Here is a 14330-nt window from a genome sequence, read left to right as displayed (position 1 = left end):
CAACTTTTGCCATCACTATTATAGAAAAAACACGCTTTTATATTTCAACCATGAAATTATAGAATTAAGCTCACATGTGACAAAGTGTGTTGAAGACATAATTGATTAAATAAAAGTAATTTTTTTTTCTAACGATTAAACTTTAGATAAGATAGTTTCACAATTCAATAATTCGATCTTCATTGCCTGAAATTAAAATAAAAGCATAATAAACCAGAAAATATGGATCAAGAACCCTTGGAAAATATGGATAGGATTTTTCTTCTAAGGTTTTAGCTCATTTCTCTTCTACCTCATCTAACTAAATCAAAATTCTAGAAGAATGTTTATTTTTATTAAAAACGTGAATAAGATTTATTAAAATATGTCATTATGTTGATCTCAATGTAGTGACAGTATTTAGAACCACACTATTTTCATTGTCTTTCAAGCAGGCCTTCTATATTTATCACTCATCTACACTTTCGCAACAATGCCCTCTTTAAACAATATTAAAGTCTCATAACTAATTCAATACCAATAAAGTCATTAAACTATATATCAGTTACTCATAAAATATAAATCACCGAAAAATCAATTTTTTGACACCAAAGAATGACATGTCATCGCCATATCATCATTTTTGCATCGTGTATATGCCAAGTGGAACTTTAAAATATAGTGAATGTACAATTATTTTTTTGGTATATGTAATGATGGTACCATTATAGTCTAACAAGTTGAGACCCTTTTCTTCCTGCCTAAATCAAAAGCAAAAACAAATACATTTAATTATCTAAAATCAGTTGGCCAAATCAAGAAAATTTTCAACCATTAAGAAGAAACTCTTAACTACCAACAAACTAAAACTTTTTTAATTAACCAATAAGGGTCGTGGTGGAGTGGTAAGTACTCTTTCATTTTTAATCAGAGGTCTCGGTTTCGAGTTTCCTCGGGCCCGGTGTCATCTTTGTTAGGGAGTGTTTTTACTCTAACGTGAGATTTTTCATCGCGAATCCGGATTTAGTCGGAATCTAATGTGGATACTGAACGACAGATGGAAACAAAAAAAAACTTTGTGATTAAATTTAGCACTCAAAATTCTGAGATTTTCCCATTAACAAGACAAAAATCAAATCCATCACCTACTATGACTAAACTTGAAGTACATGACATAGACTAAAAATAATGTTATGCAAATTAAATTCACTACATACTTATTATAAATTCTCACCATCAATTGCAACATTTCTCAAGCACTATCTCGAAGTATCCATTCAATTGAAATTAATTTCTCTACTTTTTGTAAGTTAGAACGAGCTTTTTCGAGTAGTTCAAAATGGCGAATTTAGGTCAAGTAATTGTTGGATTCTTGATTATTGGGATTGTTGCATGTGTGGATTCAGCTGAAGAACAAGTTGTTACATATGTATTTGGTGACTCATTGACTGAAGTTGGGAACAATAATTATTTGCAATCATTAGCCAAATCTAATTTCCCATTTTATGGAATTGATTATGAAGGTGGAAAAGCTACTGGTAGATTTACTAATGGAAGGACTATTGGTGATATTATATGTAATTTCTATAAACTTTGCTTCATAATCTTGAGTGAACTTATTCATTTTCTACTATTTTCAGGTTGCGATTATGCAGGTTGGGTTAAATTATGTTGCATGTTGCTTGATTTTTCAAAAATATTTTCGTGCTTGTGTCAGATTCTCCAAAATACACAAGTTTTAGAGGATCTGCATGAGGTAGCATTTTGAATAAATCTGAATAACATATATTAGCATGGATTGAATCAATTAAGTGGTCATGATAGGTTGTGTCAAGTAGGGTTAAATTACGGGTCATAACCTAACTCACACACACCATGAGCCAACCTCGCCACCTCTTTTAATTTTTATTTTTTAAAATAAAAAAATGAAAATTAATAGATTAGTTCTTTACATTACATATTTACATAATTCACAATCTTCATGTTCTATTTTACTCTCTCTTTTTTTTTGGATTTGTACCCCGCAGATAATTTGATGAGTCATTTCGAGTTCAACATGTTATCATAACTCAATTACTAAAAAATTCTGAGAGACGTCTCTGACATAATTCATTAAAAATTCATCAAACATTATCAACGAGTCAAATTTTGATGGATTTTCAACTAGATATTTGTCGGGTACTAAAAAAATGGGTTGTTTTTAACATATTTTTTTCCTCTTCAATTTTCAGCTGCAAAACTTGGGGTTCAATCACCACCCCCATATCTTTCTTTAGCACCAAATGATGATGCAATTTTGAAAGGAGTGAATTATGCATCTGGTGGAGCTGGAATTCTCAATGACACTGGACTTTATTTTGTAATAATCATTTCATTTTATTTTTAAAAAAAATATTCTAATTAATTTCATTTCCAATTGATACTAAATTTGTTATATGCACATAATTACAGATTCAAAGAATGACATTTGATGATCAAATAAAAAGCTTTGAGAAGACAAAAGAAGCAATCAAGGCTAAAATTGGACAAGAGGCTGCAGAAAAACATGTTAATCAAGCTGTCTATTTTATTGGAATGGGTATGTTTGTTCATTAATTACATTGCTCAAACTCTCCTAAAATACTGTCACGTTCATCTGTTTCAGATTCTTCATAAAACATTATCTTTGGAAGATCTAACATGCACCTGACGATATTTTTAAGTAGTCCAAGCGTTTTTTTTTTCTACTGCTCTGATATCAAGTTTGTAATCTTTTCAGGTAGCAATGACTATGTCAATAACTTCTTGCAACCCTTCTTAGCTGCGGGGCAACAATACACGCACGATGAGTTTGTAGAGCTTCTAACCTCAACTTTAGGTGAACAATTCACAGTAAGTTATACAAAAATTACTACTGAAAACTAAACACCAAATCAAAAAATCGAAGATTAAAGATTAAATTTTCTTATACTTCAAACCAAACGACTACTTAACGTTTTTTTTTAATTTTCTTGAATTTTAGAGGCTTCATCAACTTGGAGCAAGAAAGATGATTTTTCATGGACTTGGACCATTAGGTTGTATTCCTTCACAAAGGGTGAAGTCCACAAGGGGAATATGTTTGAAACAAGTTAATTTATGGGTACAAGAATTCAACTCAAAAGTGGAAAAATTGATTGCCACTTTGAATAAACATCTACCATATGCACAAATATCATTTGCAGATACTTATCCAATTGTTCTTGACTTAATTGAGAACCCCACTTCTTATGGTAAGCTCAAATCATACAAATTTTTATACACTAGTTTTTGCTTAAGCAACTTATATTCTTACTTAAGTAGAAAGGTTAATGGAAAAAGACTTCTTTCAATATAAAGCAAAGTGTAAGCAAGTTTCTTTGTAATCGAGAGGGGATAGGATATCCGGATACATTGGTGAGGAATGTATCAAAAAAGAGAAGGGATGTATCCCAGAGGAGGATAAAGATGTATCAGCGAGAGGAGAGTAATGTATTGGAGAAGGGATTTTTGAATTTGTTTTAAAAGGTAGGGAATTTTAGAGATTTGGGTAAAATAAAATGTGTATTTATGTAATTTTCCTCCTCAAAACTTCTAATTAAAGATGAAAAAAATACTTATATCTGACATAATCATTATTGATCTTTCCTCTTTTCTATGTCCAATAACCAATTTTGAATACAATTTTTGTTTTTTGTTTTTTTAGGTTTCAAGATATCAAATACATCATGTTGCAATGTAGACACAAGTGTTGGAGGATTATGTTTGCCAAATTCAAAACTATGCAATAATAGAAGAGAGTATGTATTTTGGGATGCATTTCATCCAACAGATGCAGCAAATGCAGTGCTTGCAGATAAAATTTTCACCACTTTGTTTCATCAAGCCTCATCTAGCCCCGCACCAGCACCAGCACCAGCACCAACTCCTCGAAAGTTTCTTATGACATTGATAAATCTCGATTAAAAAAGCAAAAATCGTTACAAGAAAAAAATATAATTCTGTTTTCGTGTTGCTTTTGTAATTTTTGAAGATCGTATACCAAAAAATTACTTGATTAGTCAGTCTAAGGATCAAAATTGTTATTTATTCTACTTGTAATTGTTACATTATTACATTTTAAATGAAAGTTTACCTTATATGAATGATGATTATTAATTGATAACTTACACTTTCAACATTATCGATATTCAATTAGTTTTTGTTTTAATTAATATTATTAGATTTGCTTAAACCAAGAGTCTATTGATAACTGCATTGGGTATACGCTATGAATTGGGATCAAGGGTCTTTCGAAAACTATCTCACTACGTTTTTGATGTTGTATCAAACTAACAAAACAATCACTAAACTATTAACATTATGCTTATTTCAATCAGTTTCTAAAATTCATACAAAATTTATTTATTTCTAATCTAATCCAATTTAATGGTGTACCAATTTATATAATATAATTTCTTGATAATTTAAACTTTGCTTATGATTCCAATAAACTATAACAAAAATACATAAATCAAACAAAATTCAAAAAATTATTTATTTGCTCTCAGACCAGGGCCAAAGTTTGTCCACATGAAAAAGTTTAACAAAGAAATTGACTGACCAAATTAAGGATTTTTAAGTTGAAGAATTAAATAAATAAATCCCCACTCAATTTTAATTTTCTCTGCAAAATGCTTTCATCTTTTACACCAAAATAAATTGGATCAAAAAGATTCATAAAGCCTTTAAACAAAGAAATAAAAAAATTGAGTAAACAATCTTCAACTAAAAATCCAAAAAGGTCTTATCCAAATCTTCATCAAACTTCTTTATTTCAGTGTGGTTAAAGCAAAATCAATCATCACTGAGCAAAATACAAAAATAAAAAACTTAAATTTATCAACAAAAAAAAAATGTTGAACTTACGAGAAAACGCATAAATTCATGAAAAAATATTCAAATCTGCGTGTCCATAAGTACGAAAAAATAAATTAATTTAGCATTTTTTTTCGTATTTTCTCAGTTGTTATGAATCAAAACACAGAGAAAATCATAGTAAATGCTATTTTTTTTAAAAATTACAAGCAAAATTGAAGAGAGAAAAAGTAGATCTAAAATGAAAAATTGAATTAATTTTAATAGTAGATCTTGTGTATTTATAGGATACATAGCTAGGGTTTTTTGATGGGTTTGGGCTTTTATTTCAGCCCATTATGGTTTGGATTTATCTGAATCTCTTAAATTACGGTAGTTAAATACTTATCCACATTTAATATTTAATCTATAACAACAATTTTATATTATAGTTAAAAATTAAAAAATATATATGCAAAAATTAATTACAGTTAAGCACGGAAGGTAAAAAATAAACAAATTATAAAGTTGTAACAAGAGTGAGTTACTCCTTAAGCATCCTTCACTTTCAATTTAAAGGTTTTGTTCCTTCGGAGACATTTGATAAAATTGGAACGATACAGAAAAGATTAACATGGCCCTACGCAAGGATAACACGCATAAATAGAATTTGTAAAGTTGATGCAATATCGAGGAATTGAAATTTTGTGGTGTAAATATCGGATTGATAAATTTTTACATTAGATTATTGACATGTTAGCTAAGAAAAAGAAAAGATAAGCTAGGTAATTCTCAATTTCATAATCGATAAGAATAGTTTAGTTTAGCTCAATATTATACCTATTAACCATTGAAAACGAACAACAACATTAGCAGTTTAAATTTACAAGTGGAGTCTAAAGACGATGATGTTTATATAATCTTATTCTTACATGAAAATAGAGATTATTTCAACAACTCAAAGAACATATATATTTATATATATATATATATCAAGGGAAGAATGTTAAGCAGCAAAGAAAAAAGAAATCATAAAATTGGAACTTAGTTCACAAACTAAATTAATTTACATTTCATCTACTATATACTACATGATTTATAAAAAAAAGAGTTTATCTACATCATATGAAATTCAAGAAGCATAACATTTAAACTATTTCCACACTAATTCCAATTTCCACTTTTCTAAAAAAAAAATCTCCCTTTTACTAAGTCTTTTTCTAGCTACTATATATTAGTATGGCTACGATCACCAACACCACTAGCTACGCAATTAAGCAATTGCCAATTCTAACACCACTAACATCATTCATCGGCACCATCATTAGCATGAACACCACCAGGGTCATGCCATCACTAACTATATAGTAACATCTTCCATCACCGTTAGAGAACCTACATTCAATCGATTCAACTAAATTAGTATCCTCAACACCAAACAGATATATGTATGTGTACATGTGATAGAAAATTACTAAAATTTCAATAACTTTTTTAAAAAGTATAATAAGTTAAGTACTAAGAACCTTTGAATTCGTCAACTTTAAATCTTGAATCTGCCTCTGATATTCGGAAGATGAAGCAACAACATTAGGGGTTTCTCTAATTTCCTTAGCTCCATCATTAGTGCACTCCGATAATAAGATTAAAATGATGTCAGAGTCCATTTTTCTAGCCAAGTTTTTTTTAATTGATTTTTTCTTGTTAAGTTTTGAGTAGAATTGATCCTGCTTTTTTATAATAATGTTTCAGATAAGTTATTTTCCATTTTCTTTAAATGTTTGGAGTAAATTACACCTTCTGCAAAATGCAAATACCCTTTTTGTTCAAGAGAGGCATGTGATTCTTCTAGGTAACTTCTTAATTTGTAGTTTCATCAAGAAAATGACATTTGGTAAAAATAAAAATTAGTAATTTATTTTGCTTACAACGTATGGACCTTTTAAAATACAATCTAAATTTTTATAAGTTATTGCAATTATTTGCAAACGGATGATAACTTAATATTTATGTCGTAAGATTGAGCAATATATGAACAAGCATAAACCAAATTATAACATTGTACCAAAAGCTGGTTTGCTAAAGACCATATCTGCACAACTAAATGGTGAGTTAAAAAAAAACATTTGTGTAAATCGAAATGTATTTTAAAAAATTAAAATTTATATATGACTAAAAAAAAATTAAAATTTATAGACGAATCCCAAAATTATTTTTTAGAATACAGTTTTGTATACTCGACTTGTGAAATTATATTTGGTATATGTTGTTTATTGTTGTCACTAGCGGCCAGAATTTGTTATGTGTTGCTGTCAATTACCTTAATTGACCCTATTTTGTAGCGAAGTCAAAAGTTTCTAAACAACACTCAATCTCAAATAAAATAGTAATAATATTGACTTATGTTTAATTACATAATATGCATTTGTTTCTAGCTTCATCTATTGGTCACATAAAAGTAAATACCAAAACTACAAGAAATGACAAAAATGGTCTCTTTTAAGTTTCATTAGAGAAGTTTTGGTTCTTTTAAAAGTTGATATCCTAATATGAAGGTAAAAAGGTTGCTTGATAGACCATTTATTTAAATAAATAAATAATAATATGATAATTGTAGCAAAGTAGATAACAAGTAATAATAAAATCGAACAATAAGATAGCAGAAGAACAATAGTAATAATATAAGTTTGATATCATGCCCCCCTCCCAACACACACACAACACTTTTAATTGTCTTTTTTGCTAGCTTAGCTACTAGTACCACTACTTGTTTTAGCATGGCTAGCACCACCAGTTGCATCAACTCCGACATTACCACCACCACCATCATTAGCACGGATACCATCGTTCACGGAAACGGACTCCAACGTAACCGCCTTTTTGCAAATACCACATTTATTATTCTCAACATAGCTAGTTGATGATGATGAGTAAACACTAGTAGTAGTATTTACCTTACCATTTATGCCATCACGTATAACTATAGTAACATCTTTTGCACCACCACTTTTGGCGGCTCCACCGCCTACTTGAGCAGCGGTGGCAGCCTGCAAGTTGTTCTGGCTGCCACGGTAGACGTTGACATTGACAAAAGATGGTGAAGCAACAACGCGACACGTGCCTCGTGTTATTTCATCAGCTCCAATACCATTAGTGCAACATTCTACGATGAAAATAAATACACCAACAAAGGAAGAAATCAATAATATGATGCTTAACACGTACAATATGTCCATATTTTCTAGCAAATTAATCCAGTTAGTTGTGAATTTTTTTTCCTAGAGAACTTATCAAGACTTCTTTTTATACTTTTAATAATAATTAGTTGCACAAAACAGAATTTCCATTATTTAATTTAGATACAAAACGCAATTACCATATTTGGTTACTTTGATTCTTGTAAGCAACCTGTGAGTAATTTCAGTAGCATTTTGGTAAAAATAGCTTCATGCCAATTAATGTTAGTTAAAATACCTCAACTTACAAGTAATTGTTTTTTTGGCGGAAAATTTCATTTAGACACTTGAACTCAGACTTGTTCCAATTGAACACAATATCGTGCTCGTGAATCAATATGGGAACAAGCCAGAAGTCGTATTCTGTTCAATTGGAACAAGCCTGAGTTCATGTGTCTAAATGAGATATCCGCGCAAGTTTAAGGGCTTGTACATGTATTTGGCCTTGTAACATCTTTTGAGCCATCATGCCTAACTTTACTACCACCTCAGAACCACCACTTTTAGCAAGCTCGAGCAACGGAAACAGTCTGGTTGTTCTGGCTGCTACAACCATAGACATTATAACATGGACAAACGACGTTGAAGCAACAAACAACACACGGGTGCATGCCTCTTAATGTAATTTGGATGAAACTTGAAATTGAAAACAACAACAGAATCTATATAGGCCATATAAGAAAATCACATAAGAATTGGTATTCCAATGATCATATAAGGAAAACCAATAGAACAAATATAAAGAATTTCTAAATTGGTTCAATTTTTCACCCTACACTGCCAAAAGAAACAGGTTCTCTCCTCCCATGGATTTGTACAAAATTATGTGGCTTCTGAAGATCAGTAACCTCACTTCCTTTTTTCCGAAAAGGTAAAGGGAATCCACGATAACTAATTAGTCTCGTTTCTTGGAAAAGAAAAATGTGCAATGGGAACCATCCATCGCGGGTAAATAATGATGAAGAAGATTACCATACTACAAAAGAACCAAACTCAATCCTAGAGTTCCCAGAATCATCATCAGTGTTGTTGAAAAGGCGTTACAATACCGGACAGAATAGGCTGATGAGCTCGTGGAATCCATAGCTGGAGCTGTGCCATTTAGGAAAGTTCCATTTTTGCCAGTACTGCTGCACCACAAACATTCAACAAAATAGTTTAGTTGTGAAATTAAAGTGGAGTGATTCGTTAGACATAAACACTGATAAAGATTAGTTGATTAAAAGGTTTTAAAAAGCGCCTTGTTTTCATAACTAATACATTATGACAGGAAAGTTACCTTGAAAATAGACAAGTACCATGACCTGAAATATGCAAATATTAGAATAATTAGTCTCTTAAGTTTCATCCTGTTAAAAGGAAATGACATAATTTTGGCTAGATGGACAAAATGCTTACTTGGATTAGTTGTGGTGATTGTAGCCACCCCGGTGAAGTCACAAGTCCCGGGGGCCTTCCCCATCATGTGATAGTAAGCATCAAAAGCATATGTAGCATGTGCAGCGACATTATCTGGGTCATAACACGGTCCTCCCTGCATCAATGGTGCACAATTTACCTTACCAGTTCCGCAAGCCCAATCCAAACCAGCCTGTAGCATTTTAGTATCCGCCCCTTCTTTTGCAACGCAGTAAGTCTGGTTTGAAGTATTGTTTGCAAAAAGAGATCCTGATTCAGTCAACCGTAGAATATAAACTGGCGTGCCGTTGTTGCTAAATAGTCCCCAATTCTTCTCTGACAAAGGCCCTGCCTTAGCATCTTCATTGTATAACTCATAGATGTAAGTACTAACAGCAATACCGGGATGCTTAGGAGTTCCAGTTTTGTTCAGCACATGCTTTATCAGATTGCTGTTGTAAGTGTTGGCATTGTCTACAGTAGCATCAGGTTCGTTCGATTCGCCCATTGATGGCCAGCCTGATTCAGTCACCATAACAGGAATATTGGTGAAATTGACGTCAGCCATCGCAAAGTAAGCAGCATCGATCATTGCATCAAAGACATTAGTATAATGCAAAAGTGTGTTGGAGTCCACAGCTTCTTTATTTGCAGCTAGAGGCTTGAAGAGAGCATAATCTAGCGGAATAACACTGTTGGATTGCATGTAGTCATAATAAGGATAGACATTTAGCATGAAATAAGAATTAGTGGACTGAAGGAATTTGAGCAGTGGTATTAATACTGGTTTCACGGTGTGATTGAAGAAGGCTTGAGACGGAGGGAACGAGTCGAGGATGATGGTAGAAGCTAGAGGTGTTGAAACTTTTATTTGCCTGTCCAGGTTCGATGCCAAAAGGGCTGAATGAATGAACTTAAGGGCGTTGACGAGGATCGGTGCAGCATTTGGAAGGGCAGATAGAACCTCGGAACCAACACATATGGTTGTGATGTTAGTAGCTGGATAATGTGAGATAACATTTTGGGTAACCCAATTAGCAGCAGTGGTATTTGACTGACCAACACCAAGGATCTGTTCATTAGGCACAGAAACAGCGACTTTAATGCCTGTATTTGCAAGTGCAAGGAGCATGCCGCGGTCAGCATTGAAGAGGCGGACATGTCGAATTTGCTGTGCTTTAAGAAGTGCAACTACTTGAGTTGGATGTGGCATGTCCGAGAGCTCCGTTCCAATGTTTACTCCAATAAAAACATCTGTATGGAAGACGGAAAAATTGAACTAAATATTGTTCTCCCCTCACTATATCCAAGTTCAAGTAAAAGGTCATATCTACCTACATCTAATAATCAACAATCAATTTAATTCATCGATATGTTAAGAATCAAGAAGTGCATTCTATATTTCCACATGATAGTTCGACAAGATACAGAAAAATGAGCTTGGACATCTACCTATTAATCTACTTGAAAATCTTGCTTTTAACTTAATCATAACAACTACTCGGTATAAATAAAGCAACTTATTTAAATATGCATCAATATTATGTATTTTATGACTGTTGTGGCCAGACTAACTTGTGCACACCTCTCGACTATTCCGTATGGTACCTAATACCTCCAATTAGCACAGACACCAAATAACTGGTCACCAAAGTAGGCAAATTAGAAGAAATCACCTAGAGCTTTTTGTCTTGGTTTTAACACATTTTATTGACCTCTAAGCCACACCTCGAGTGCTGTTTATGCATCAATTATTGAGGACTAGAAGCACAATATTCCACATCAGAATCACAACAAAGAGAAAATAACTTGAGAATGGAAAGCTGGGACCATGTACTTGGCCAACTTGCTGGTAATTAGGGAGCATGCCAATGTGTACTAGTATAAAAAAGCACATGAAGTTAGTTGTACATCAGGTTCTTCCTGCTTTTTTTTTACATCTGAGATGTTTGTTCTATTCTTTGTTCTTTGTCGCATGCATGATTATAAATCTCAAAGATCTGAACGTTTGGTTGCCTAACACATATATTCACTCTTTACTTGAGAAAAAGCTAGACTTTAACACAAGAGAGGTCGGTGGAGGGTAAGATGTACGCAGACCTTACCCTTACCCCTTAGTAAAATCTTTTTATTTCTACTTGCTATCTATCACCAACACAAGTACGAGGCAACTCTGAAGACCAATGCTTAGGTAAATGGGAAGAACTCACCCAACACCTTATTGTCTATGGAAATTCGAACGCCTCACATAGTTTTCAACCACGTCATTAACCACCACTACATCAGATGACACACCGTAGTAAAAGTTTCTCTTTTTTCCCCTCTTTTGATGCCAGGTGGCCAAACTAGCTAGTGCACCAAAAGAGGTACCGGATAACTCTGTCCATCAATACTAAGGCAAATGGGAAGACCTCACCTAGTTATGGATATTTGAACCTCTCCCGTATTTTTCACCCACTTCATTAACCACTAAATCAGGTGACACACCCTAATAAAAGAGTTGTACATTCAGCTCTATGGTTTGTACATGATTTTGTGTTTTAGGCCAAAACCCCACCTCTCTCAAAAAGATTGTCAAGTCATTCACATAAATGACCAAGCAACTAAACAACATACAGAAAAAGACAAAAGGAATAGGAAAGTTGGAAACTTTACTCTTTAAACTTCTTCCTTCTCACCATATCTCTTCTCAAGAATCCCTAATTTATACTCCATCTCTTACATACACAACATTAAAAAATCCCATTAAAAACTATAATACTTACCTAACCCCTCTTAAAATGAAAGAAATGAACAAAATCTTGAAGTTTTAAGAATCCAACACATGCACAATAAAGAACAAGTTTTTATATCTTATCACATTAAAATAAAGGCATTACCAACTAAAACAACACTTTCCATTTCAAAAACTATAAAAATAGCTCACCTTCATCAGCAAGAACTGCAGAAACTGCTAAAAACAGCAAGAAAAGCAAAGGTTTGTTAGTTTCCATTAAACCCCACTTGAGAAAAATGGAAAAGAGTGAGAAAAATGAAGAGATTAGAGAAGAAGAAAGAAAAAAGATGCTATCTTTGAACAAAGGGCAAGAAGTTAAAGTGTATATAGTGGAAAGAAGAGAATATTGAAATGTAAAACAGAATCTCCAGATAGAAAAAAAAAGAGGAAAACAGAGAGTGGGGCAAGAGTGAGGTGAAAAGGTATTTAATTTGTAGTAGAAAGATATAGAGAAGAAGAAGAAGAGAGTACAGTTGTTTTGTATATTTTTTTTTTCTGTATCAATCACATGGATGTCTTGTCAGAAATTGAAATATCTTTCCTTTTTTTTTTTCCAATTATTTATCTGTTTTGTATCTCGAGTAATTCAGATTCATGTGTAAAGTTCATTTTGTAAAGTCTCTAGAGGAAAAAGAAATAAGTGATCTCGTTACACAAATTTGAATAATATATATTCATCTCTTGAGCTAATTTTTGAATATTGAATGAGGCTCAAACTTCATTTCTTTACGTAATAATAAGGTAGAACTCACCCGATTGTGTATCAGTATTGGATTCCATGTCAAGTAGTGAATATAAGATGGGAATATTGAAGAATCTCATAACAGATATAAAATGACAGACGAGTATTTTCTTTTTATGAATTTGAACAATCTTTACTTTGTAAGTTAACATTTGGAGATGAGTTACGTTGAAAATCTACTTTTCTTAAGAAAAAAATGTTCTTTAACGTAAATCTTTTCCTACTCAAAATTTAAATACGAAATCTTTACTTAAGAATAGAGATATCTTATCTATTTTACCATGACCCCACGGAATCCAACATATAATCACTTCATATACTGTATATTTGTTTTTTATTTTGTTTTTATTTTTATTTTACTATGCTTTTAAGTTTGAATTGGAGTTAGATATATCCATTAATTGAATGTTGTAGTACTATTGATAATTTATTAACTGTACAAAACAATCAGTACTTCAAAAAAAATTTATCATATCAGAATATTGAAAACGAAATTTTGTAAGTTACTATTAAGTCATGTTATTATTATTATTAATTAACATAGAGAATTATTGTTCCAGGAACAATATGAAATGGCAAATCAGTGTGACCTACCAGTCAAATAATAAACAATAAAAAAAAATAAGGTTCTAAATACAAGCATAGCTTAAAAAAGAAAAGGACATAATAGCTTACTAGTTTTTGAGTAAATTATTTATGTATATTTTAAGTGATTCTTTTTAATATAATGCAAGGTTAGAGCCTACATGCGTCGAATATTTATATCAAATTGTATTTAGCATGATTAAATAAATTTAATTTATGTCACTAAACTTTGAAAAAAGACTTATTTATCTCATCCGTTAAAGGTTTGATCCATCTATGTCATTACCATTTGAGAAAAAGCTAAACCATGTCATTATTTTTTAACTAAAAATATTTTTTATTTTGCAAAATCATTTTCAACACATGGTCAATTATGATTAGACCACGTCATTAATTATATCATTTTTAAAAAGGAAAAATGTTTATATATGTCATTGAACATCGAGAAAAGGTTCATCTATGTCATTCATTAAAAGTTTGGTTCATTTATGTTATTTCAGTTAGTTAACAAATTATGGCATGAATGAGTCTTTTCTCTAACAAAAATACCATGGATGAGTCAAACTTTAACGGATGTCATAGATGAAACTTTGCTCAATATTCGATGGTATATTTGAGCATTTTCCCTTAACTTTATACATGATGAGTTTATCTTGTAACAAAACTACTAAACGTGATATTACTTATACAAAATTTAATATTTACATAACTCATTTCCAATCAGTTATCGAACGCTCAGATGAATAAAAAAATGTTTGCATAGAAACAAACAAAAACACTT

The 14330-nt window shown here is 31.8% G+C and overlaps 2 protein-coding genes across 3 annotated transcripts; one reads left to right on the top strand and one right to left on the bottom strand.

Annotated features, from left to right (window-relative positions):
* The first annotated feature begins 1232 nt into the window (after positions 1-1232).
* LOC102582497 (GDSL esterase/lipase At5g37690) lies at positions 1233-4040 on the top strand. The gene is made up of 6 exons (XM_006364563.2): positions 1233-1556; positions 2211-2338; positions 2431-2557; positions 2738-2850; positions 2981-3230; positions 3683-4040. Exons 1-6 carry the CDS (start codon positions 1319-1321, stop codon positions 3940-3942), a joined length of 1116 nt encoding a protein of 371 aa, XP_006364625.1. The 5' UTR covers positions 1233-1318; the 3' UTR covers positions 3943-4040.
* Positions 4041-8691: 4651 nt separating this feature from the next.
* On the bottom strand, positions 8692-12651 carry LOC102581946 (glucan endo-1,3-beta-glucosidase 2-like). Of its 2 annotated transcripts, none has more exons than XM_006364561.2 (4): positions 12373-12651; positions 9447-10700; positions 9328-9352; positions 8692-9178 (listed from the first exon to the last, which is right to left on the bottom strand). In XM_006364561.2, exons 1-4 carry the CDS (start codon positions 12437-12439, stop codon positions 9025-9027), a joined length of 1500 nt encoding a protein of 499 aa, XP_006364623.1. In that variant the 5' UTR covers positions 12440-12651; the 3' UTR covers positions 8692-9024. The 2 variants fall into 2 exon arrangements, with proteins under 2 accessions (XP_006364623.1, NP_001275288.1); NM_001288359.1 differs by having other exon boundaries at positions 9025-9175; positions 12373-12439.
* Positions 12652-14330: the final 1679 nt, after the last annotated feature.

This window comes from Solanum tuberosum, unplaced genomic scaffold (assembly GCF_000226075.1).
Source record: "Solanum tuberosum cultivar DM 1-3 516 R44 unplaced genomic scaffold, SolTub_3.0 scf00505, whole genome shotgun sequence".
Lineage (NCBI taxonomy): Eukaryota > Viridiplantae > Streptophyta > Magnoliopsida > Solanales > Solanaceae > Solanum > Solanum tuberosum.
Note: the sequence above shows the minus strand (reverse complement) of the source record. Positions and strands in the feature narration are given on the sequence as shown.

Coding starts and splice junctions, on each gene's coding strand:
- LOC102582497 (XM_006364563.2), top strand. CDS start 1,319: ATGGCGAATTTAGGTCAAGTAATTGTTGGATTCTTGATTATTGGGATT. Junction 1,557..2,210: donor GACTATTGGTGATATTATAT/GTAATTTCTATA, acceptor TTCAATTTTCAG/CTGCAAAACTTGGGGTTCAA. Junction 2,339..2,430: donor ATGACACTGGACTTTATTTT/GTAATAATCATT, acceptor ACATAATTACAG/ATTCAAAGAATGACATTTGA.
- LOC102581946 (XM_006364561.2), bottom strand. CDS start 12,439: ATGGAAACTAACAAACCTTTGCTTTTCTTGCTGTTTTTAGCAGTTTCT. Junction 9,353..9,446: donor AATCACCACAACTAATCCAA/GTAAGCATTTTG, acceptor TGCATATTTCAG/GTCATGGTACTTGTCTATTT. Junction 9,179..9,327: donor GGTACTTGTCTATTTTCAAG/GTAACTTTCCTG, acceptor TTTGTGGTGCAG/CAGTACTGGCAAAAATGGAA.